General features: G+C 53.1%; 1 protein-coding gene and 1 pseudogene across 1 annotated transcript in view; both read left to right on the top strand.

Moving 5' to 3' along the window:
* Positions 1–22,553, top strand: part of DNAH10 (dynein axonemal heavy chain 10) — a 97,865-nt gene that overhangs the window by 34,313 nt on the left and 40,999 nt on the right. The window contains exons 24-37 of the mRNA XM_039879264.1: positions 5,612–5,835; positions 7,657–7,926; positions 8,061–8,244; positions 9,589–9,723; positions 10,319–10,471; positions 12,358–12,546; positions 13,584–13,730; positions 14,234–14,425; positions 15,918–16,036; positions 16,766–16,924; positions 19,534–19,669; positions 20,503–20,625; positions 21,805–21,939; positions 22,202–22,418. Coding sequence (XP_039735198.1) covers positions 5,612–5,835; positions 7,657–7,926; positions 8,061–8,244; positions 9,589–9,723; positions 10,319–10,471; positions 12,358–12,546; positions 13,584–13,730; positions 14,234–14,425; positions 15,918–16,036; positions 16,766–16,924; positions 19,534–19,669; positions 20,503–20,625; positions 21,805–21,939; positions 22,202–22,418 — 2,383 coding nt within the window. The remainder of the gene's footprint in view (positions 1–5,611; positions 5,836–7,656; positions 7,927–8,060; positions 8,245–9,588; positions 9,724–10,318; positions 10,472–12,357; positions 12,547–13,583; positions 13,731–14,233; positions 14,426–15,917; positions 16,037–16,765; positions 16,925–19,533; positions 19,670–20,502; positions 20,626–21,804; positions 21,940–22,201; positions 22,419–22,553) is intronic.
* LOC120616178 (uncharacterized) lies at positions 2,148–2,267 on the top strand (annotated as a pseudogene).

Raw genomic sequence — 22,553 nt, 5'->3', positions numbered from 1 at the left:
CGTAATAACCCCTGCCTCCCCGGGGTGCCCTGAGGCCCGAAGGCGATTGTGTACGAACGTGCTCACAGGGCACATGGCGACCACTTGGTAAACAGCGACTAGGGTCTCCATGACACAATCTCTGCTTATTCGGAAAACTGGACCCAGACTCTGGGCTGAGCCGTCCATCAAAGGCAGGCTCAGGAAGCTGCAGGTGGGTTGGGGTTCTGCCGTTTTCAATTTATGCGCCTGAACCATTCCTGTTATGTTCCTAACCAGGCAGTGAAGGAAATCTTGGACACGTGGGAAAATATGAAATTTACTGTGGTCAAGTATTACAAGGGCACCCAGGAGCGAGGCTACATCCTGGGGTCTGTGGACGAGATCATCCAGTGCCTCGATGACAACACTTTCAACCTGCAGAGCATCTCGGGGAGCAGATTTGTGGGGCCTTTTCTGCAGACGGTTCACAAATGGGAGAAAACACTTTCCCTAATAGGGGAAGTCATCGAGGTGAGAGAAAAGGGTCGTCCACCTTTTGTAGCCTGTGTCAGTGCTTCGATCCCTTTTTATGACCAAATAATATTCCACCGTGTGGACATGCCAGTTCGTTTATCCATTCATGTGTCAGGGGACGTTTGGGTTGCTTCCACCTTCTGGCTGTTGTGACCAGCGCTGCCGCTACAAGCATTCGTGTATCACTGTTTTTGAGTCCCAGTTTTCAATTTCTTTGGAGTGTAATGATGGGTCACATAGTACTTGGCTTGAGTTTCGCGTGAGCTTCCGCATGGTCTGTCCTGGGTCACAGGGCCCCAACCCCTGTACGCAACCAGAAGCTTCCTCCCGGTCCAGGCTGGTATACAGAGCTTCTTTTTGCCTTTGAGTGTGGCCACGCATTTAAAAATACTTAGTTGTGCTTCGTCCCTCATTCCCGCGTATTTGGGAAGGAGCATTACGCGCTCGCCCTGCCATCTTGCTGGGAAGTCCTACGACCGAGTCGGTTTGAATCTGTCCCATGCTGGGACGGATTCTGCCACACATCCCGTGAGGGACTCATGCTGACGATGATGACCTTGTGCCTTCACAGATTTGGATGCTGGTGCAGAGAAAGTGGATGTACCTGGAAAGCATCTTTATCGGTGGGGATATCAGGTCGCAGCTCCCGGAGGAGGCGAAGAAGTTTGACAACATCGACAGAGTGTTTAAAAGGGCAAGTGGCCGGCCCCGATTTTCGTCACGAAAGGGGCACGGCGATTTCAGATACTTGTGCATCTGCCCGTGGTGTTCTGTTTGTAGCGTCTGAGCTTTTCCCTTCATTCCACGTGACCTTAACCCGTTCAGCACAGGGCACTTTTAAAAAATCTTTCTTTGTTATAGTTATTTATTTTTTAATTTATTTTTAGCGTCAAAGTAATATCCGCTTTTTAAAAATTGGGGAAGTGTAGAAGAGTAGAAAAAAGTAGAAAAAAAAGACTTCTATCCCCTGAACGTGGCCACTTCAATGTCCCTTATCTTTTTTCCTGTGGCTGTAGGTTTAAAAACCACAATCGTAATGATAGTTGATAGAATTTTGTATCTTACGATTGTCTCCTAATATCCTGAGAAACGTATTTCACGTTACAAAACCATCTGAGAAATTCTTTCGACGCCTGTACGTAACGTTCCGGTGAGCGGCTTGACGTTGGTGTCGTGAATTACCGTCCGGTAACCGGATGCCTTGTTTGAAACGGAATTCTTCGCTCCCATAATTAATTTGTAGGTTTGCGCCTAATGCTTTTTCCACATCTAGGACGACTGTCTTACGACAGATTGTCAGAAAGTTAACGGCCCGCGAAAGAGCGTGCCCATTTTAAAGTCCTTTCCAGCAAGGGCTGTGCCGGCCATCACTGCCGCTGGCCATTCCGGGTGAGGATTTTGACCCAGCCCGGCTGCCCCGAGGGGCCGGTGCTTTGCTAGTTAGCAGTGCAGTTGTGGTCTTCACTCCGTTCACATTTGGGTCTCCCTTATTCGTTGGAGTTTATGATTTCTTCTTATCCATTTGCATAAGCTCTTAAAAAAAAAAAGCCCTTACAAACATTACACCAGAAATTCCTATTCATTAAAGAAAGATTTAGAATATAAAAAAAGCAAAAAACAAAAACAAACAAAAAAACCCCCAGTGATCTGTAGTCTACGGTCATTGCCACCTTGAACGTGCCCGATCTCATCTGATCTCGGAAGCTAAGCAGGATCGGGCCTGGTTAGTTCTTGGATGGGAGACCAGCTAGGAAGACCAGGTGCTGTAGGTGTTAAAAAACAAAACAAAACAAAATAAAACAAACCAGCGATCTCACACCCAAGATAACCATTTGAACAGTTTAGCATATATCTTTCCAGATTTGTTTATCCCTATGTAGACATAGAGATAAATAGAGAAATAGTATTCTACAAAAATAGGGTCATAAAAAAAACCCAGCATGATTGGTTATTTCAAATTTAACATTTTTGACATGTATTTCAATAAATCAACATCTCATGGACTAAAGTCATCGTCACAACAACTGATTAACCTAGTTCTCTACTGTTGGACACGTGGGCCATTTCCTTTCGTTTTTTTGCCATTACAAAGAGCAGTAGAGTGAGTATTCTGGTCCACACACATGGCTCAAAGTGGAGTCGCTGGCTTCACCCATCCGGCAAGTGTTGACTGAGGGCATACTATGCGCAGGCACTATCGTAGGTGCGTAGGGCACGTCAGTGAGGGAAGGAGATAAAAGCCCCTTTCCCAGCAGCTGACTTCGGAAATGAGGAAGTTACGCACAGTGTGTCGGAGGGTGCTAAGGAGGAGCTTATTTAAACGTCCAACAGCCTTTGCCAGATTGGCCTCCCCAAAGGCTCGGTTCCGGGGTGTGCAGGTGCTTCTCCGTCAGGCCTGGGCCCCGGCGAGCGCCTGCCCCGGTGCCTCCTCGCCCTGGGCTGACGACGGCTCTCTTCTCGACCTTGTCCAGATCATGGGCGAGACCTTGAAGGACCCCGTGATCAAGAGATGCTGCGAGGCCCCGAACCGCCTCGGCGACTTACAGCACATCAGCGAGGGCCTCGAGAAGTGCCAGAAGAGCCTGAACGACTACTTGGATTCCAAGAGGAACGCCTTCCCCAGGTTCTTCTTCATTTCCGACGACGAGCTGCTCAGCATCCTGGGGAACAGCGACCCGCTCTGCGTCCAGGAGCACATGATCAAGGTCGGCCGGGGCCTCCTGGTGTGCGCGTGCATGTGTGTGTGTGCATCCAGGAGCACATGATCAAGGTTGGCTGGGGCCTCCTGGTGTGTGCGTGTGCGTGTGCGTGTGCGTGTGTATTAATACGTGGCGCATTTTGGCATGTCTCTTTGTCGCGTCGTTGAGTGTGTATTATTGAGTATTGCATTATTAAAAAAAATCATAGTGTGTGTCCACCCATGTGCGCTCCGTAGCTGTGGCTTGTTCCTCCAGAGTTGACTTTGCAATTCCGGTCAACCCAGAAGTTTGAGACTGAGGTGCTGCCGGGGTTTTACGTGAAGCGTTAATCTAACGAAATCGACCGTCGTCTGAAATGACACCAGGACTCAGCTGCTATGTATGGTTCTTTTCCCAAAGTCCAAAAACTGCGTTGTTTTGAGAAACCCCCAAAATGCAGAAATACACAAAGACTAACACAAATAAGTAGAGACAGGCAATATGGGCTAGTGCTTTAGCACATAGACTCTGGAGCCACGGTGCTTGGGTTCAAATCCTGGCTCTATGTGGGTTTGCTGTGTGACTTTGGGCAACTTACATAACCTCTCTGGGCATTGATTTCCTTATCTGTAATTGCGAATAACCCCAACCGTTACCTGCTTCAGTGGGGTTTTTATAAAGATTAAACGAGCTAATACGTGTTAAGTACTTACTTAGATCCGTGCCTACCTTACCGTGTTGGCTAAATAACATTATCTTCCACCCCGAATTGCCCCTTGTTACCATTTGGTCATATTTGCTTTGTTTGTTTGTTTCTTTTTTTTTTTTGGAATTAAAGTTGTACAGATAAAGTCGACGTGCTCTTTATCCCCGATCCCCATGCACAGTTCTTTCTCCACTTTTGAGAGGCGGCCACTACCACAAGTCTGCTGTGATTCCTACCGGCCCGTGTTCTCAAACTGTCATTTAAACCTGTGTGTGTCGTGAACAAAATCGATTGTCAGGAAGCACAATAGAGCGAACTGTCTCTGGCGACAGGGAAACAGGGCATGGCCACGAATCAGCTCTGCTTAGCTAGTCAAAGCTCTGTATTTACTGTCGGCCTAGAGTGGGGCTTCTTGGCCTTGGCGCTATTTATATTCTGGGCAGAGATCATTTGTGTGTGTGTGTGTGTGTGTGTGTGTGTGTGTGTGTGTGTGTGTGTGGTGTGGATTCAGCAGCACCACGAGCCTCAACTTGTTAGACTCCAGGAGCAACCCTCTCCAGTGATGACAACCAAAAACGTCTGCAGACATTGCCCGGCGTCCCTTGAGGGCGACGCCCACTGTGGTTTTGGACCTGCGTCGAAGGTCATTCCAGAGTGCTAAGGATCTACTCTGTACTTTCCCTTTCATTAATGCTGATTTCCTTCTTAAAGTAAGATTTGTAGTTTTGATTGTGTGTTTCCTTTCTCAAGGGGAGGCTTATATTCTGTTTCCACTTTCGTAAACAGAAACTTTACTGCCGTAGTAAAGCGCGCTGTCAGAAGTATTTCATTTAGTAGTAGCTCCTCCTGCAAACCTCCGATTTTATTCTTTAAAGCCCATTGCCTTTTCTTCCCCCTCTCTGATTTGCAAAGTGCCTGGTCTTATACACTGAGCCCTGAAAGACGCATTTTCTTGAATATTCTTCTAATTAATAACAATGATGATAGCCAACAGATGGCAAGTGTTTAACGTGCTGGCATTTCACACATTGATTTCATCCTTCCAACCTCACCTTGTAAGCGCCATAATTATGTTTATTCCAGGCTGAGAGAAGGGAAGAAACTTGCCCAAGTTACCCGGCTGGCCCGTGGGGGAGCCAGCTTCCAACACAGCTCTCTCATTCCTCAGCCCCAGGGCATTTAATCACCGTGCTGTTCTTTTTCCCGTATTCAGCCAGTCCATGTGTCCAGTTACCTCTCCATACCAGCATACGCTCTAGAACGGGGGTCCCCAACCCCTGGGCCATGGACCATTTCCAATTTGTGGCCTGTTAGGAACCGGGCCACACAGCAGGAAGTGGGCGGGGAGCGAGTGAAGCTTCATCTTTATCTGCAGCCGCCCCCAGAGCCAGCATCCCCGCCTCAGCTCCGCTTCAGATCATCGGGCATTCGAGTTTCATAGGAGCCCCGGTCCCTGGGGCCACAAAGGCGGGGGCCGCTGCCCTAGCATCTCAGGTGTGGGGAGGGGTCTGTCTGCTTTTTCTTTCTTCCTTCTTACATCCACTTCGACCTTTTCACAGTGCAGGGTAAACGGAAGCGCCCAGTGTGCGTGTGGCCCGTGAACAAACAGCTGGGTGAGTGGCCCTCTGTGAGTGTGCCTCCAGCGGCTGTGACAGGTGACGAGCACCACAGGCGGCTCGTGGGTTCCAGAACCCAGTGACAGTGTTGCGGGGTGGCTTCTGCTGTCTTGCAGATGTACGACAACATAGCGCTGCTGAGGTTTCACGACGGTGACAGTGGAGAAAAATTGGTGTCCGCCATGATTTCAGCGGAAGGGGAGGTCATGCAGTTCCGGAAGACGGTGCGTGCCGAGGGCCGCGTGGAGGACTGGATGACGGCGGTCCTGCAGGAGATGCGGAGGACGAACCGGCTGATCACCAAGGAGGCTATTTTCAGATACTGCGAGGACAGAAGCCGGTAAGGTCGCAAATGTGAACGCGTGTGTTACGTCATTGTCTCAGTTGTCACCGTAGATTCCTTTTAAAGGTTTGGAGTAGATTGACTGACATTCCAAATTCTTTCCTTGTAGTAGCTAAATGAGCGGATACGTACCCGTCTTTAAAGAATTATTGAGTACAGCACTGCTCGAAGCGAGGTCCCTGTGCCGGCAGCATCAGGGACCCTGGGAGCTTGTCAGGAATGCAGATTCCTGGGCCCCGCCCAACACCCGCCCCAGCACTCTGGCGGTGGAGCCCAGGGAGCTGCACTGTTTCACACAGGGCATCCTGAGCACGTGTACATGTGAGAACCGCTGAGCTAGTGGCCCAACAGAACCCGGTGTCGGTAGGGTTGATCTCTGCCTCTGGGTTAATGAGTAGAGTTGTTTCTAAAATATTTAATACCTTTTGATGACTCCTCGATTTCCGTACCCTGAGAAGCTTGCAGGCACCGAGCCCAAGAAGGTCGGCTAAGTGTGCGGTTGAACTTTGGTGCATGAAGAACCTTTAGATACCTCGTCCTGGCCGACTCAGGCAGTGCTCTAGGAGCATGCTAGTCCACTGGGCAGGGCCCTTACGCAGACGCTAAACCTTCATTATTAGGATGAGAACACTGTTCTCTTGATTTCCTACACTACCTTTTTGATTTTGCAAACTGGAAACGTCTACTTAAATGATTAGGACATAGCACAATAGTCGTGTGATCACGAGCCTGCTAACATTAAAAAAATTGGTCTACATCTTTATGGGATCGAGTTATGTAGACACATTGTTCAATGGTGTGCTGGTTAACTGCCTCCCTGAAAAAAAAAAAAGCTTTGATTTAGAGCATTTGCCTATTTTCAGGGCGTAAATACTCCTATTGTTACTGATTTCAAAGGTACATAGACTACAGTCACGATAAGTAGTTTGATAACCAGTTTGCAAACTTCTCATCTGACATTAGCTATTTGACCATTTGACCGTTAGCCCTCGAGAGCCTGATGGGAGGTGGCCCCAGCACCTTATCAGCTGTGTTCATTCATTTACTGTCCCCCGCTCTGGGCTAATCACTGTGCCAGATGATACGCAAAGCAGAGCTAGACAGGAGCCACGGCCCTTCAGAAGTGGTGATCACCAACCCTTTTAAAGTCTCTTTAATGCTCCCAAATCATATGAATTTAATATCTGTGTTAGTGAGTTCGATTTGCATCATCACTGCCGCTTTGCCGGGGCATCGCTATGTGTCACAATGCTTGGTTGGCGGCAGACAGGGTAAGGGAAGGCAACCTGATCGAGAAGTGTCCGTGCCACCCCTTTCTTCACCCAAAGAGCCCTCGGCCTTCGCGTGTGAGCACGTTGCTTCTGATGAGGGGGTGAGCACTCGATACGGGCATGTTGGTTGACTCGAGCAGACGTGTTTTGACATCACTGAGAAGATCGGCCCAGGCGAACGTGGCCTCAGAAAGCACCGAGGGTCCCGGGATCTGCCGAGCACCATCCACGGTCATCTTAGCTTTACCCTGCGTCCCTGTATGTCCTCCGGTCATGTTGCTTCCACCTCGCCCGCTCTCCGACTTCCTAGGCTTGTCGTCTTCTGCAAGGCCAGTGACCTGGAACTCCACACAGTCACGCACCTGTACCTTTCAGTGTGTGCGTGTTGGCCTGCTATCTTCCTGCCTTGCCAGAAGGGTTTTACTACCGTTTGCTTACCCGAAATGCTTACTTTGCCTGCCCTGTTCCGGATCAAAGAAATCGGTTCTTACTGGGACTGTTTTTGGTACGTGAGGAAAAGTCTTGTGAAGGTGTGCTTTTCCTTCAGGGTCGACTGGATGCTCCTGTATCAAGGGATGGTGGTGCTGGCCGCCAGCCAGGTGTGGTGGACCTGGGAGGTGGAAGATGTCTTCCGCCAGGTGCAGAAAGGGGAGAAGCAGGCCATGAAGAACTATGGCAAGAAAATGCACCAGCAGATCGATGAGCTGGTCACCCGGATCACCACGCCCTTGAGCAAAAACGACAGGAAGAAATACAACACCGTTCTCATCATCGACGTGCACGCCAGAGACATAGTGGACTCTTTCATAAGGGGCAGGTGAGGACCTTCCCGGGGCACGGGTGTCCTTTCTCGTCCTTGGGCCTCCCTCCGCTTCCCCTGCCTCCTTCGCGTCCACCCTCCCCTCCACGCCACCCCTCTCCGTGTCTCCCTCTCGCCCCACCTCCCCCCAGCATCCTCGACGCCCAGGAGTTCGAATGGGAAAGTCAGCTGCGGTTTTACTGGGATCGGGACCCGGACGAGCTGAACATCCGCCAGTGCACGGGGACCTTCAGCTACGGCTACGAGTACATGGGCCTGAACGGGAGGCTGGTCATCACAGCCCTCACGGACCGGATTTACCTGACTCTGACGCAGGTGACTGCCCCCCGGGCCCTTGCGCTCGCCACTTCCCCGCGGCGGCGTGTTTCCCTCGGTGTGACCGTGGTGGCTGCAATCGTGTCCTGGGTCGGCCACGGTGTCCTCCGAAATTCACGTCCGCCCGAAGCCTCAGATGGCGACCTCAGAACAGGGCCTTTGCAGGTTTCGTTCGTTAAGGGTTGGGATGAGAACGTCTGGATTAGGGCCCTGACTCCAGTGATTAGTGTCCTTGTCAGGAGAGGAGAGGGGGCAGAGATAACAGGGAAGACGACAAGGAGACAGAGGCAGCGACTGGAGTGTTGTGGCCACAGCCAAGGAGCGCCTGGAGCCGCCGGAAGCAAAGAGCAGCCCGTCTTAGAATCTCGGAGGGAGCGCGGTCCTGCCGACCCCTTGCTTCCAGCCCTCTGGCCTGCAGACCGGGGAGGAACGCGTGCCTGCTGTTCCAGGCCACCAGCTGTGGTGGTCTGTCACGGCAGCCCCAGGAAACTAAAGCCGATAGGAAGGGGTTTCACTGTGTAAAAATCCACAAAGCGTTTCACACTGGAGCACAACGTAGTTGCCACGCTTTGAGACTGGTGGCCCCGAAAACCACCCTCAGGCTCAATAATTTGCTTCAAGGACTCACAGAACTCAGTAATGCCACTATGGTCCCGGTTAGGGTTCATTCCAGCGAAAGGATACAGGTTCAAATCAGCAACAGGAAAGACGTAGGACACGGCCCGAGAGGGCCCAGGTGTGCGCGTCAGCTCCTCCCAGCAACCTCGGTGCTGCCCGCAGCTCCGCGTGGCAGCACGCACGAAGCATCGCCACCCGGGGAGGCTCACCCAAGTCCTGGTGTCCAGGGTTTTAGCTGGGGACCGGTCATGCACACAGGACTGACTACCTGAATGGCTCCCACCGTTGATCACGTTGTTAGTGTGTCCCGCATGGCCAGGGTCCCCAGGTACATGGGGACGTGCTCCTTGGACAGGATGTTCCAAGGGCTTAAAGGTCGGCTCCTAGGATCTGGGGACAAAGGGCCAAACCTTCCTTAGGCGAAGTTGACGCCTGCCCTGCGCAGACGCATCCGCGAGCCTCAGCTCAGGAACTGTCCTCGGGGCGGGCACAGCTTCCGGGGTGCCACTTAGTCCCTGATGCACTGGTCCCCGTGGGATGGGCAACAGGGGTCAGCAGAGGTTAATGGAGACACGGAAATGTCGGACACGGCACCGTTAGAGAGGGAGAGTGTGAGCTCATCCCCTGCCACGTACAATGCATGAATCGTCACGGTGCCAGCCTGGGTGTTGGCGCCCGTTTCTTTACACGAATCAGACCACGTGTTTTGCGTCTGGCTTCTGACAGGCACTGTCCATGTATCTGGGCGGGGCCCCTGCCGGCCCAGCCGGCACCGGCAAAACCGAGACCACCAAGGACCTGGCCAAAGCCTTGGGCTTGCTGTGCGTCGTGACCAATTGCGGCGAAGGCATGGATTACAAAGTAAGGCGTCGGCATCGCTCCTGGGGCTGTCCCATCGGGCGGAGAGCCGAGGGCGGGACGTGGCAGGAAGGCACTCCGTCTCCTCTGCCTCCGTGACATGACGTGGGCACAGCCCGGACAATATAGAAGGAAACCTGTCGGCCTCACAGTGTCAGAATCTCCATGCGTCTGCCTTGCTAGCAGCACATGGAGCAAGAATCCCCAGCTTAGCGCCCCCCGGAGTAGAGCAGCTGACAGATGTGGTGGTGACTGGCCTACTGGAGATCAAGGCTCGGTCTACAGGGCGGGGGGCCCTGTTCAGCTTAGGTCCATTGTTGCCACTTGGGAAAGTGGACCCAGTGTGGCTAGATTTTTCAAGGTTTCAAGAAAAGCCAGAAATCTGGTTTTTACATTAAAATCCTTAATGTGTGACGTTTTGAGAGTGGGAACTGGCCCCCGTGGGGGTCTTGGAAGGCTTGCTAGAAAGCTCCATCAGTGGGGAGGCTGGCTGGCAGCCTCGCTGCCGATCCAACGACTGTCTGCTCTGATTGTCCGTGAGTCGCCTGCAGTTTTACAGGTGGAACCCGCCCTCGCCCTGACCTCTCTTCCGTCCTAGGCCGTCGGGAAGATTTTCTCTGGCCTTGCGCAGTGTGGGGCTTGGGGCTGCTTCGATGAGTTTAACCGGATCGATGCCTCCGTGCTGTCCGTCATCTCGTCGCAGATCCAGACCATCCGAAACGCCCTGATCCATCAGCTAACCACATTCCAGGTGAGGGCCGGCGTGAAGTCCTCTCCGATCGTCTCCCCAGAGTGGACACTCGCCAGATTATCTCTGCATCATCAGACGGGGGAGGGGGAGGGCGCTCTTTCCATACCGGGCTTCCCATAGGTGAAGATTTGCCGGACTTTTGTTTTCAAACTGAGATGGCCGGGTATCCCCAAATTATCAGCATCTCTGCTAATTAAGGACTTTAATTATATTATAGCTGGGTATAGCTGGGTAGGCCAGTGTCCTCGAATAAGTGATGTGGAAGTCCCCTTTTAAAGAGAAAAAAAATTCTTATTGACTCCCAGGTTGGAGAAAAGTGACTTGAAAGATTAACATTCCAGTCAATCGAAATGTCTTTAATAGAAATTAACCCAGTGAACAAGAGATTCTGCCTTCGTACCTGGTAAAGTTAAGGCATTATAACGAGCAGGTTTTTTAAGGCTGTTTTCAAACTGAAAAGGCAAACGAAAATCCTTTTTTTGAGAATTCACTAATCTCTCCCCGTCCAAGGAAACATTTACAGGCTTGAGTCTGAGAAGTCTGTGTAGAGTTACATCAGATTAAGCTGGGTCAGAATGTAGAGAAAAATGATCCTACCTAATTTATATAGCTCTGACAACAGGGACCAGAGTGGCTGGGCCGTTTTCTCATGATGGGATCCCCTGTGGTCCCCACACACTCCGCTGCCGCTGTCCTTGCCCCTGTGTGCCCCACACTCTCGTCACCTCTTGCCACCGGCTTCGCAGACACCCCATGCCATGCCCTGTGACCGTCTGCATCTGTGTCTGCCTGGCCTCGTCCTTGCCCCCACCTTACCAAAATGTCCTCTACACCCTCCAAGGCTCTATGGCGCCCCACGGGGAGGTTCAGGACCGAAGTCGGCCTGGCCTGGTGACGCTTCCACTGTGGGGGCTTCTGTGGCGCTGGCACCACACCTGCCTTCTTCTCAGACCTCAGCACAGCTCATCATCGAGAGATTGTGCAAACCAAGCAGTGTTGAACGTTTGAGGACCCTGCGAAGGTTCTGGATGGGTTTTCTTTGAACTAGTTCCAAACTCTTTTAGGGCGGAGCTTCCTCCTCCCGTGAGAGGGAAACGGAACCTGTTCTGCACTTAGGTTTCCGGAAGCTGAGCTTCCAAGAGCGGATCTGTCCGTCGGCTCCAGGGGGCGATCGAGGACTGGCGTGGGATGTCGGGGAGCGGGCGGGGGTGGTGTCGGTGCAGGCGTGGGAGACAAGACAGCGGCCTCCGTGTTGGGGGAGCATCAGCCATCTGCTGGGCTGCTCTCTCATCGTTGAGGCAGCCTGTGCCTCATAAACGTAGAATGTTCTGTCCCGTGTCTATCTGGCGGAGCACGGAAAGAAATAAAATAGTAAAATCTTAGTAGAGAGAAAATTGAAACTCAACTCAGGCCAAAGAGACTCAAAATAGAGATTCGGGTAGTTCGTTGGTACCTGGAGCACCTAGAGGACAAAGGCTGGCGTCTCGAAGGGTGCTGAGGCGGGGTTCTGTAGGAAGGGTGGACCACACGATGTCCAGGCACCCAGGTCGGATGGCGATGGGCTGGGGAAGGAGCGAAATGCAGAGGAATGGAAATCCGTGTGCTGCCTCGCTGAGTCTCCACGGCCTTGCAGAGAAAGAAACTGAGGCCCAGAGAGGTTGAGTGACCCACTGGGGTCACACAGCACCTGAATCAGCCCCAGGCTGCGCTGTTCCCCAACAGCAGCTACTTCTCAAGTGGAGAGACTCTTGGTTCAGATTGGAGTTTAGGGGTTGGCTGAGGCTTGCCCCCCAACACCACTCGGGACGTGAGCACGACTCACGGCTCATGGCTCACCCCGGCCCCTCCCCTGTGGTGTCTGACCCCGCTTTCCTGTCGTCCTTCAGTTTGAAGGGCAGGAGATCTCGCTGGACCCGCGAATGGGCATCTTCATCACCATGAACCCCGGCTACGCAGGCCGCACGGAGCTGCCCGAGTCGGTGAAGGCGCTCTTCAGGCCGGTGGTGGTGATCGTGCCTGACCTGCAGCAGATCTGCGAGATCATGCTCTTCTCCGAGGGCTTCCTCTGGGCCAAGGTGAGGCCTCGCCGCCCCACACAGACCCCCGAGCCCATGCCGGACCCCTTTGGGGCCGAGCATCGGGGTGTGTCCATTCTCTGTGGCTTTTAAAAAGTTTTCTGCTTTCTCTTTTTAAAGTTATAATTTTATTCTGGAATAACTTGACTCACAAGAAGTGGCAACCCGAGTATGGGGTCTCCACGTACCCCTCGCCTGCCTTCCCCCAAAGGCTACATCTCACACACCCGCCCGCAGCACGCTGTCAAATCCTGGACTCCGATGCAGGCGCGTGCTCTTAACTCAGACACAGGCTTGGTTCGGGCTCCTGGGTTTGGCGTTCTTGCCCCGACCCCAGCTCCCGTCTCTGGTGTGTGCGGACGTCTGTGACATTTCATCCCAGGTGTAGAGAAGCCAGCACCGCAGTCAGCACACAGAGGGTCCCTGCGTGACCCCCTAACAGTCACACCCTCCCCGCAGCCCTAACTCCTGGCCATCACCAGTCATTCTCTGTTGCTTTGAGAATGTTTGGCAAAGGTACAAAATAGCAAATAACCCTCTGAACATTAGGTTGCTTTTCTGCATTTTTTTTTTTTAAAGGCGCCTACTGCCTGTTATGTTGTCTGGATTTTGAGCTAAAGCCTCCGGTTCTTAGTTTTCATGAGCAAAACTCCCACATCACCCTGAGGGACCAGCAGCCTTTGAGTTCTTGATGTGGGCCGGGTGGCCAAGTAGTTCTCAAAAAACGGTTATGAGAGAAGTTTTCATAATGCGTTTTGGTCAAAATAAGCAGGAAGCATATTTTTGGAGTGCAGTCACCATGATTCAAAAAGTCGGACGGGTTCTCGTCTTTAACTTAAGGCAGCTTTCAAGGACAGTCGTCCAGTTTTGGTACGGCTGGTGTTCTTTTAACGTAGCTCCTGATTTGTCACAGTTCAAGGCCCAGGACCCGTCCTGGCGCCTCTGTTGGGAGCGAGATCTATTGGTTTATAGAGCAACTTCGTCTGAACCCCTCGAGTCATTTTTGTGTGTGTGTTTATTATCTTTTATCTCAAAAGATCCTGGCCAAAAAGATGACCGTTCTGTATAAGCTGGCTCGGGAGCAGCTGTCCAAGCAGCACCATTACGATTTTGGGCTCCGGGCCCTGAAGTCGGTGCTGGTGATGGCCGGCGAGCTGAAGAGAGGTTCTGCGGAGCTTCAGGAGGTAGGGGCTGGCACATGCTGGCGGTCAGCCCACGCCGGGGTGGGGACGCCAGCGCTCGACCCCACGGAAGGGGCAGCCCCGGCCAGCGTTGCGTCTGGCCGTCTGGCCTTAATTTGGCCTGTTACCCATGACCTTGTTTCCTTCTACTTCAACTTCTGCCCGCAAGGTCGAGGTCAGCATCTTCACAGCGCCATGGCTCGTGAGGCTTCCCCGGCAACAGCCGCTGTGCGGGGGCGCGGGTGGAGGGCTGGGGGCGTAAGCCCGACTCCCCCCAGGCGTGGACACGCGACATCTCCGTTTTCCCCTCCTCGCAATGAGAGCGAGAGGAGCGGCTGCGTTTCTTCTCTGCGGGTCGGACCTCGAGGCCGAGCTCAGTCAGCACCACTCGGGCGTCCGTCCCCCCAGAGACCGAGCTCGCGGCCTTCGATGTTTCGCGTTCCCCACGAGGGCCCCCGGGTCCTTCGGAAACGCCCGCGCGAGCCCGCGTGTTCCCTCCCGTCCAGGACGTGGTGCTGATGCGGGCCCTCCGGGACATGAACCTGCCCAAGTTCGTGTTCGAGGACGTCCCTCTCTTCCTTGGCTTGATCTCCGACCTCTTTCCCGGGCTGGACTGCCCGCGTGTGCGCTACCCCAACTTCAACGACGCCGTGGAGCAGGTGCTGGAGGAGACGGGCTTCGTCGTCTTACCTGTCCAGGTGAAGCGGCGCCCGGAACGAGAGCTCCCCCTCCCCGCGCCTTCTGCGCCCTTTCCGTCAATATGTTTGTTTTTTTTTTCCACTTCTTTTTTAAACACCTTGTGGTAACGTCCACGTAACGTAAAACCGGCCGCCTTCACCGCGTCGAAGTGCGCGGTTCGATGGCACTAAGCACGTTCCCACCGCGGTGCAGACGTCACCGCCTCCGCCTCCGGAACTTCTTCCTCTCCCTAAACCGAAACTCTCCACCCGTCAGCCAGTCCCTGCCCGCTTCTCCTGCCCCGGCCTCTGGCAACCATCGCTCTGCTTTCCGGCCGTGCATGTGATTCCTCTGGGCGCCTCATGCGAGTCCAGTCATTCGGCCTCTGCCCTTTGGCGACCTGCTTATTTCGCTCAGCATAACGTCCTCTAGGTTCATCTGCGGTGTAGCACGTGTCAGAATCTCCTCCCTTTTCAGGGCTGAATCTTATTCCATCATAGGGATGGATCATCTTCCCATTTTTTTTTTTTTTGCCAAAATGTCATCGGATAACTTTCCCCTCCCCCCGCCCCGTCACACTTACAAAAAGTTAAATTAGATATTGCCGGTAGGAGTTTGATCATCTGAATCCTGTGAGTTGTATATGTTGTCGTCAAGAAGACAAAAATCATTGCCAGAAATCATATGCTGCTGAGAATGTCAATGCCCAAAGCCGTAGGCCCAGGGCGGCTGCCTCTGGTTGGGCCACCGCAGGGCATCAGGCCACCACGGAGCACCGGCCACAGCTGAGATCGCTCTCCGCACCACCGTTCCTGGCCCTGACATTAAGATGGTTCCTTAAAAAGATGTGTTTTCTGATGGGAATGTAAAATGGCACAGCTGCTCTGGAGAACAGGCTGGCAGTTCCTCAGAAAGTTAAACAGAGTGACCACACGACCCAGCCCATCCACGCCCACGTGTCCGTCTACCCAAGAGAGCCGAGAACACACATCCACACAAAAACCCGTACATGACTGTTTGTAGCATCATTGTTCACAAGAGCCAGAAAGAACCAGAGCAGGTGTCCACCACTGGCTGGGCAGACAGACAGAGCGTGGTCCGTCCACACGATGGAACGGATTCAGCCTAGAGGCATGACACATTGGTGCCCGCTGCAGCACGGATGAGCCTTGGGAACACGATGCTGGGGGAGACAGGCCAGACAGAGAAGGCCACATCCTGTGTCCTTCCATTTATATGTTGAGAACAGGCAAATCACAGAGGCAGGAGGTAGATGAGTGGGTGCAGGGGCTGGAGTGGGGGTGACTTAGTAATACAGGGATTTTTAGGGGGAACTTTTTCAGGGTGATGAAAAAGTTCCAAAATGGAACGTGGCGATGGCGTCACAACCTTTTGGACATACTAAAAATCATTTAATCGCGCACTTATAATGAGTGGATCGTACGTGAATTATAGCGCAGCGAAGGCATTTAACAAATGTGTTTTAACCCGGCTGTGAATTTTGCCCCACAGGTGGATAAAGTGGTTCAGATGTTCGAGACCATGTTGACCCGCCACACGACAATGGTGGTGGGGCCCACGGGAGGGGGCAAGTCCGTGGTCATCAACACGCTGTGCCAGGCCCAGACCAGGTGAGCGTGCCGGCCGCGGGGCGGGCCTGGGTGCCGGGTGGTTTCAGGGCTCACTGGGCGATGCTGCTCCCGAGCCCCACTTTGCCCTCTGACGTCCTGGGAGGTCGGATTTGTCTTAAACACCGTTTCGGCCTCTCTGCCTGTGGGCCACCGATATTTTTGCTCATTTTCTTCACTGTGGACTATCGTTTGTCTGAACTTTAGTCAACGCCAAAGCGTTGTCGGAAGGTATGGGCGTTTCAGTGGGAAACACCTTGTCTATGTGGTTCGTAAAGTCAGCAACGCAGAGCAGGTGTCACCCTGTAACATGAGGTCTTCCATGAGCGTTAGGTGTTCAGAGGCACGTTACCTTCTCCTGATGTCCTTACCTCCTGGGCGCTAGTCAGGAAACAGCTACGTCCATGTGTCGTATGCATGAATATGTAATGCTCGTAAATACGAACTGTACGTGAAAGTCAGCTTCTAGGGTCCCTCAAAAGGCAAAGCCGTGCTTTCGGTTCAGCCCTCGCTCGTGCTGGGGTCACGGTTTTGGTGACAGGCGGCTCCTCTGAGCTTGGCGTGAGCCACTAGCAGTGAGTGGGAAGCCCAGGGGAGAGTGTGTGTGTGCGGGTTGCGTTTTAAATTTGGGATCGGACCCAAAACATCTGATCCCCCCACGGGCAGCCTGGATTGTTTTCCTAACGCGTTTCATCCACCTGGAGCCCGGCTGACGTCTCTCCTTTGATGCAGGCTTGGGCTCACGACAAAGCTGTACACCCTGAACCCTAAAGCCATGAGCGTCATCGAGCTCTACGGCATCCTGGACCCCACCACCCGAGACTGGACAGATGGGGTGCTGTCTAACATCTTCAGGGAGATCAACCGGCCCACGGATAAGAAGGAGAGGAAGTGAGTGTCTTTGCGGGTAGCGTGGATTGGCTGAGCACGATGAAGAAACGGGACGTAGGGCGTTGCGGCTTCAGGCTCGGGTGCCAACAGGTTTAGAGGCAGAGGCCGCGGGCTCTGCTCGTGAAGTGCCAGGTATCACTTCAGGTCTCTTTATGTGTCGTCTCAGTCAATCTCCTCAACCGCGATCGTCCCCAGCTCACCGGGGTGGGGGTGGGGGGACGCTGAGGCCTAGGGAAGGGAGGACACTCGCCCCAAGGCCGGAGGTGGAAACTCAGGCTGCCTGAGCCCCAGCCGTCTCTCAGCTGCTGCGCCAGGCTGTCTACATGGCAAGGCAGTCGAGCGGAGGCAGCAGCGCGTCGTGGAAAGTGCTGGAACGCCCTTCCTCACCTACAGACGTGGGCGATGATACCCGCCCTGCTCACGCCACCCCGTGCTGTGGCGGCCAGGGTCACGTGAGGTCGAGAGCAGGAGCGCTCTGTGGGCTCGTCAGGGAAAGACCTTTCCCAGTGCCCGTCGCCCCTGTGACACCTCTCTGGTGAACTCGAGGACCATCCTGGCTTTATGGTCTAGCCCAGCCCCATTCACAAAATGACCTGAAGCAACACAAAGCTGAAGTCTCGGCGAGTGGAACAACCTCTTCGTAGCAATCGTCCTGATTCTGGATCAGCCCAGGATTTCACACCGGGCCCCGTTGTCCTGCCCTTTGGTGTCCTCTAATTTCAAGCAGTTCCTCGGTTTTCTTTAAGTCTCGTGGCCTCGATGTTCTGGAGGATTCCGGGCCAGCGGCCGTGCAGAACGCCCTCGGCGCGCGGGTCTGCCTGGCGCTTCCTCGCAGTCAGTGGGGTGCGGGCTGCGCACCTCTGTAGGGACCTCACAGAAGTGACCTGGCGTCCTTCTCGGCGTCCCCTCAGAAGCACGCAAGGCTGGTTTATCCTGGTATTAGTGGTTTTAACTTTGATCTTGAGGTTAAAGCGATGTCTGCCGTTTTTTCCTGCAATGGACTTGCAGCCTGTGGGGAGACAGCCCGAGACTATGTACAAGCGCGTTTCTCGCCGACACCTTTGACCGGTGGTTGGCACTTATCGATGGCAGCCTGAATCTAGTCTTCCTACGATGACTGTAAAATGGAGACTCTCTATTGAGACAACCGGCTAAATTTGAATACAGGCTATAGATTAGATGATAGTATTCTATCGATGCTAAATTTGCTGAATTTGATCGTCGTACCACGGTTACGTAGGAGACGGTGCTGGTTTTTAGGGAATACGCTCATACGATTCAGAGAGCGAGAACAGGAGCACAAACGTGGCAAAAAAATTAACAGTTGGAGACTCTGGTTGGAGACTGGTTGAAAGACATATGAGAGCTCTTTGTCCTGTTCTGTGCTCATAACTATGCAAGTTTGAAATTATTTAAAAAAAAAAACTTAAAAAAGTACCAAAATAAAATAAAGGTGAATGCGGCAGAAAACTCAGCTATTCATATCAGTGAATTCAAGGGAAGCAAAGTCAAAGCACCATTTCAAGGCCGTGGCTTGGAGATGGCCTTGCTGCCCTGTGACCCGTTATAGCCATGCAATCGAAGCGTCCTGCGGCTTGAGCATCAGAGGACTTGGAGCCAAAGCAGTTCTGCTGCCAGGACAGGTGGTGTGTGGATCAGGGCCGGTAAACGCAGACGCTCGCGGGGGCCCAGTACGTGGTGTCAGTCGGGGCTGGTGCTGGCGCACTGGTTCCCACAAACTGGGGGCTTAAAACGCCGGAAATTTATTCTCCCACAGTGCTGGAGGCCATAAGGCCAAAGAAAATACAGGGCTGTCCTCCCTCTGGAGGGCGAGGGGACGTCCTTTCTTGCTCCTTCCAGCTTCCGGTGCTCCGGGCATTCCTTGGCTTGTGGCCGCATCCCTCCACTCTGCTGCCATCTTTCACGTGGCCGTCCCCTCCGTGAGGACACCTGTCCCTGGATTAGGTTCCCCCTGCATAACCCGGGATGATCTCATCTCAAGATCCTTAACTTAATTACATCTGCAAAGAAGTCCTCTGCCCCCCCCAATTAGGTCACATTCACAGGGTCTGGAAGGACGTATCTTTTTTTTTGGGGGGGGGGCGTCATTCAACCCAGTATATACACATGGGTATTTGAAATGCTTCCTTTTTCTCTTAACTTTACCATAAGGAAACTAGGCATCAAAACCAGCGATAAATAGCAATCGATGCTCAGTCTGGGATTTAAGAAAAGAATGAGGTGGACTGTGACACGGTCTGTCCCCGAGGGCAGCTGACATCTGCATCGACGGGTCGTTCCCGTGCAGGAACACTGGTCTGTGTTGTCAGAGATTCTCGTTTGCCAGAGAAGCGGGAAATCCAGATTTTTTTTGTGTGGTCTTTCCTGATTCATAAATGGTGGGGCCCAGCCCTAACAGTTTTAATGTGTTTTTTTCCTTTTAGGCCGTGGGTCAAGCCTGTGGACCAAGTTGGGTGCCCTGTCTCAGGACCTGGCTAGAGAACCCTGGGAAATACGTGAAGGGCGGTGGCGGCGGGCGGAGGGTCACGCCAAGTTCCGCCACCGGACGCCCGCGGGGGCCCGCGGCTCACTTCCTCCCGTCCTGGCAGGTATATATTGTTCGACGGGGACGTGGACGCCTTGTGGGTGGAAAACATGAACTCGGTGATGGACGACAACAAGCTGCTGACGCTGGCCAACGGCGAGCGCATCCGGCTCCAAGCGCACTGTGCTCTGCTCTTTGAGGCAAGTGGTGACGAGAAGTAATTTGGGACAGCCGTCTTTCTCTGAGTGAGAAAACGTGAAGTGTTTATCAACGTGGGAGGGAACACAGACGACTCCAGAAAACGCAGGCAGCACGGACGGGTTCGTGGGGAGCGCGGTCCTCACTCCCCGCTGGCTCCGCTCGCCCCTCTTTAGCTCGCCCCGCAGGTGACTTAGGGGCCACCCTAGTACCCACAGGTAACACACGTGCCATGCTCTTTCCTCCATCACCGAGTTCACGCGTTATCTATGGACCGACTGCTATAAAGGTGACAGCCCATGTCTCACACCAGCAGCCCACCTCCCCTGCACAGAACACTGTCCTGCTCAGTCAGCGACGCCTGCAGACAGTATTTACATCATGACAGATACAGAGATAAACATGTTAATATTGCTGGTTTAGACACATATTTCTTAAGTTTTATAGTACCCGATTTCAACTATGTTGGAAAAAAAAAGAAGAAAGAGAAAAGACTGAGAGGAAAATACTCCAAACAGTTTGTTTCTTGGGGGCGGGGTTTTTAGAAAGCTTATTTTCCTCCTTATGCTATTGTATGTTCGTCAGATGTTCTACGGCGTATTCATTTTCACCTTAATTTTAGAGTAGTAGAAAGCTTAAAAAGGTGCTACAGTGGAGATGTTTAACCTTCCCGTGAGAAACCTCCGTGTTTGATTAGAAGCCTCGTGAAAGTTGCGTCAAGCTGGGTGTGACTCGGGTTTTACGCAGATGCAGAAACCGTACAAGCGAAGGCTTTTAAACTTGCAGTCCAGTTGTTTGTAGCTGTAGACGCGACTGATTTTCTTCATTTCTCCAGGTCGGAGATTTACAGTACGCCTCTCCTGCAACTGTGTCTCGATGCGGAATGGTTTATGTGGACCCCAAAAACTTGAAATATCAACCATTCTGGAAGAAATGGGTTAATCAAATACCAAACAAGGTGAGAGTTATTTCTAAAATGAACGTAAAGTTATTAGTACTGGTGGTTCATTGAAGAAACATAACCCGGATGCATGTCTGTAGTGGAAGGCCATGACCTTCACCTGCCCATGGTCTTGAGCACTTAGTGTTATCAATAAATTGGGTGAAAACATGGAAGGTACACTTACTAGATTTCCAGATAATCACAGCCAGTGGGGTAGGTAATGATTTCGATAGTCTAGACCAGGGGTTGACAAGTTTTTCTTATAAAGGGGCAGAGAGTAAATATTTTAGACTTGGTGGGCCATTCGATTTCTTCTGCAACTACTTGACTCTGCCACTGTGGCACGGAAGCAGCCATAGTACATGAATGGGCATAGCTAGGTACCAATAAAACTTTATTTACAAACACAGGTGGCTGGCCGGATTTGGCTTCCGGGTGGTAGTGGGCAACCCCCGGTCCCGCCAACCCCCGCTATGGAGAGACTTGTCTCTGGGGGGTGCCCAGCTCCTCCTCTTTGGCTCAGTTGGATGAAATCAGTGTGCGAAGCACCTAGCTTGTTACGTATTGAGTACCATGATTTCAGATGACCTCAAATCATGCGATGTGTCACGTGGCCACTCAGAAATGTGTATTTTCTTAGCAACGGGCTTCACTGAAAGGTACAGAGGTAATAGACGTGATAGTTATGTGAAGGGTGCAGCTTGGCCTTACCCAGGACGCCATGACCACGTTCTCAAAGGGCGTATCTCTAGAAGGGCCACTAGGCTGGTGGTGAGCTGGAAGTCAGGATATAATAAACCCAGAGGAGGCTGGGGGAACACGGTGAGACAACCTGAGGCAGTGTCACGTGGGGAGGGAGCCGTGTAAGGACCCACGCCGTCCTCGGCGGCTGTCAGAGGCCTCCTCCACTCTGCACTCTGCCGGAGGACTGTGGCCGTGTCACTTGAGCTGTCAGATAATCAGCCCCTTTTCCGTCAAGTGAGACCTTTTGGCCCACCTCCCTCCCGAAAGTATGACAAAGCAGCTTCTTTGCAGACACGAGGCTTTGCCTTTGGGAGGTTACCCACCCGCCAGGCCAGATGCATCGTCTGCCAGAAGATGTCCCTCCCCCCCTTCCGATGAGAAAAGCGGCACGCCGACTCCCCTTTCGGTGAGGGATCCTCGAAAATGCTCGGGCATTCTGCTCTTCCGCAGGTGGAGCAAGGCCATTTGCAGAGTCTCTTTGAGAAGTACGTGCCCTATCTCATCGACGTGATAGTGGAAGGGGTAGTGGACGGGCGGCAAGGAGAGAAGCTGAAGACCATCGTGCCTCAGACAGACCTGAACATGGTGAGAAGCGGCCCTCGTTAGCGGAGACGAAGTCCTGCCCAGAGGCGAGCCCGCAGCGGGTTCAGGGGAAGCAGACTCCAGACGGGCGCAGCGTGGCACGCAGGTCCCTGGCAAGGAAGACGCAGAGCTTCCTTTTGTGACTGCCTCCGAACCAGCATGGCGGGCCACGTGTTCCTGTCACTCTGGAATCTGGGGAGCCAGAATTTATGACCGGGACTGACCGGGGGCAGAGGGCTGACCCGGGCACTCGCCTGTGAACCAGGTGACCCAGTTAACCAAGATGCTGGACGCGCTGCTCGAAGGAGAGATGGAAGACCCGGATCTCGTGGAGTGCTGCTTCCTGGAGGCTCTGTACTGCTCCCTGGGCGCCTCCCTGCTGGACGAGGGCAGGGCGAGGTTCGACGAGGGCGTCAAACGCCTGGCGTCGCTGCCTTCCGCCGACACGGAAGGGGTTTGGGCCAACCCCGGGGAACTGCCAGGTGGGGACCGGGTGCCCCCTGTTTCCCTGCGCAGAATACTTCGGGTTAGGTTTCCGGAGGGAGTGATCTTGCTTTCCCGCGTGTGTGGCCGTGTGGGTTTTCCAGCTTGTTTGCTTCTGTGGAGAAACGTGCAAC

This window comes from Pteropus medius, unplaced genomic scaffold (genome assembly GCF_902729225.1).
Source record: "Pteropus medius unplaced genomic scaffold, Ma_sr-lr_union100, whole genome shotgun sequence".
In the NCBI taxonomy this organism is placed as follows: Eukaryota; Metazoa; Chordata; class Mammalia; order Chiroptera; family Pteropodidae; genus Pteropus; species Pteropus medius.
This window is presented reverse-complemented; position numbering and strand designations above follow the sequence as displayed.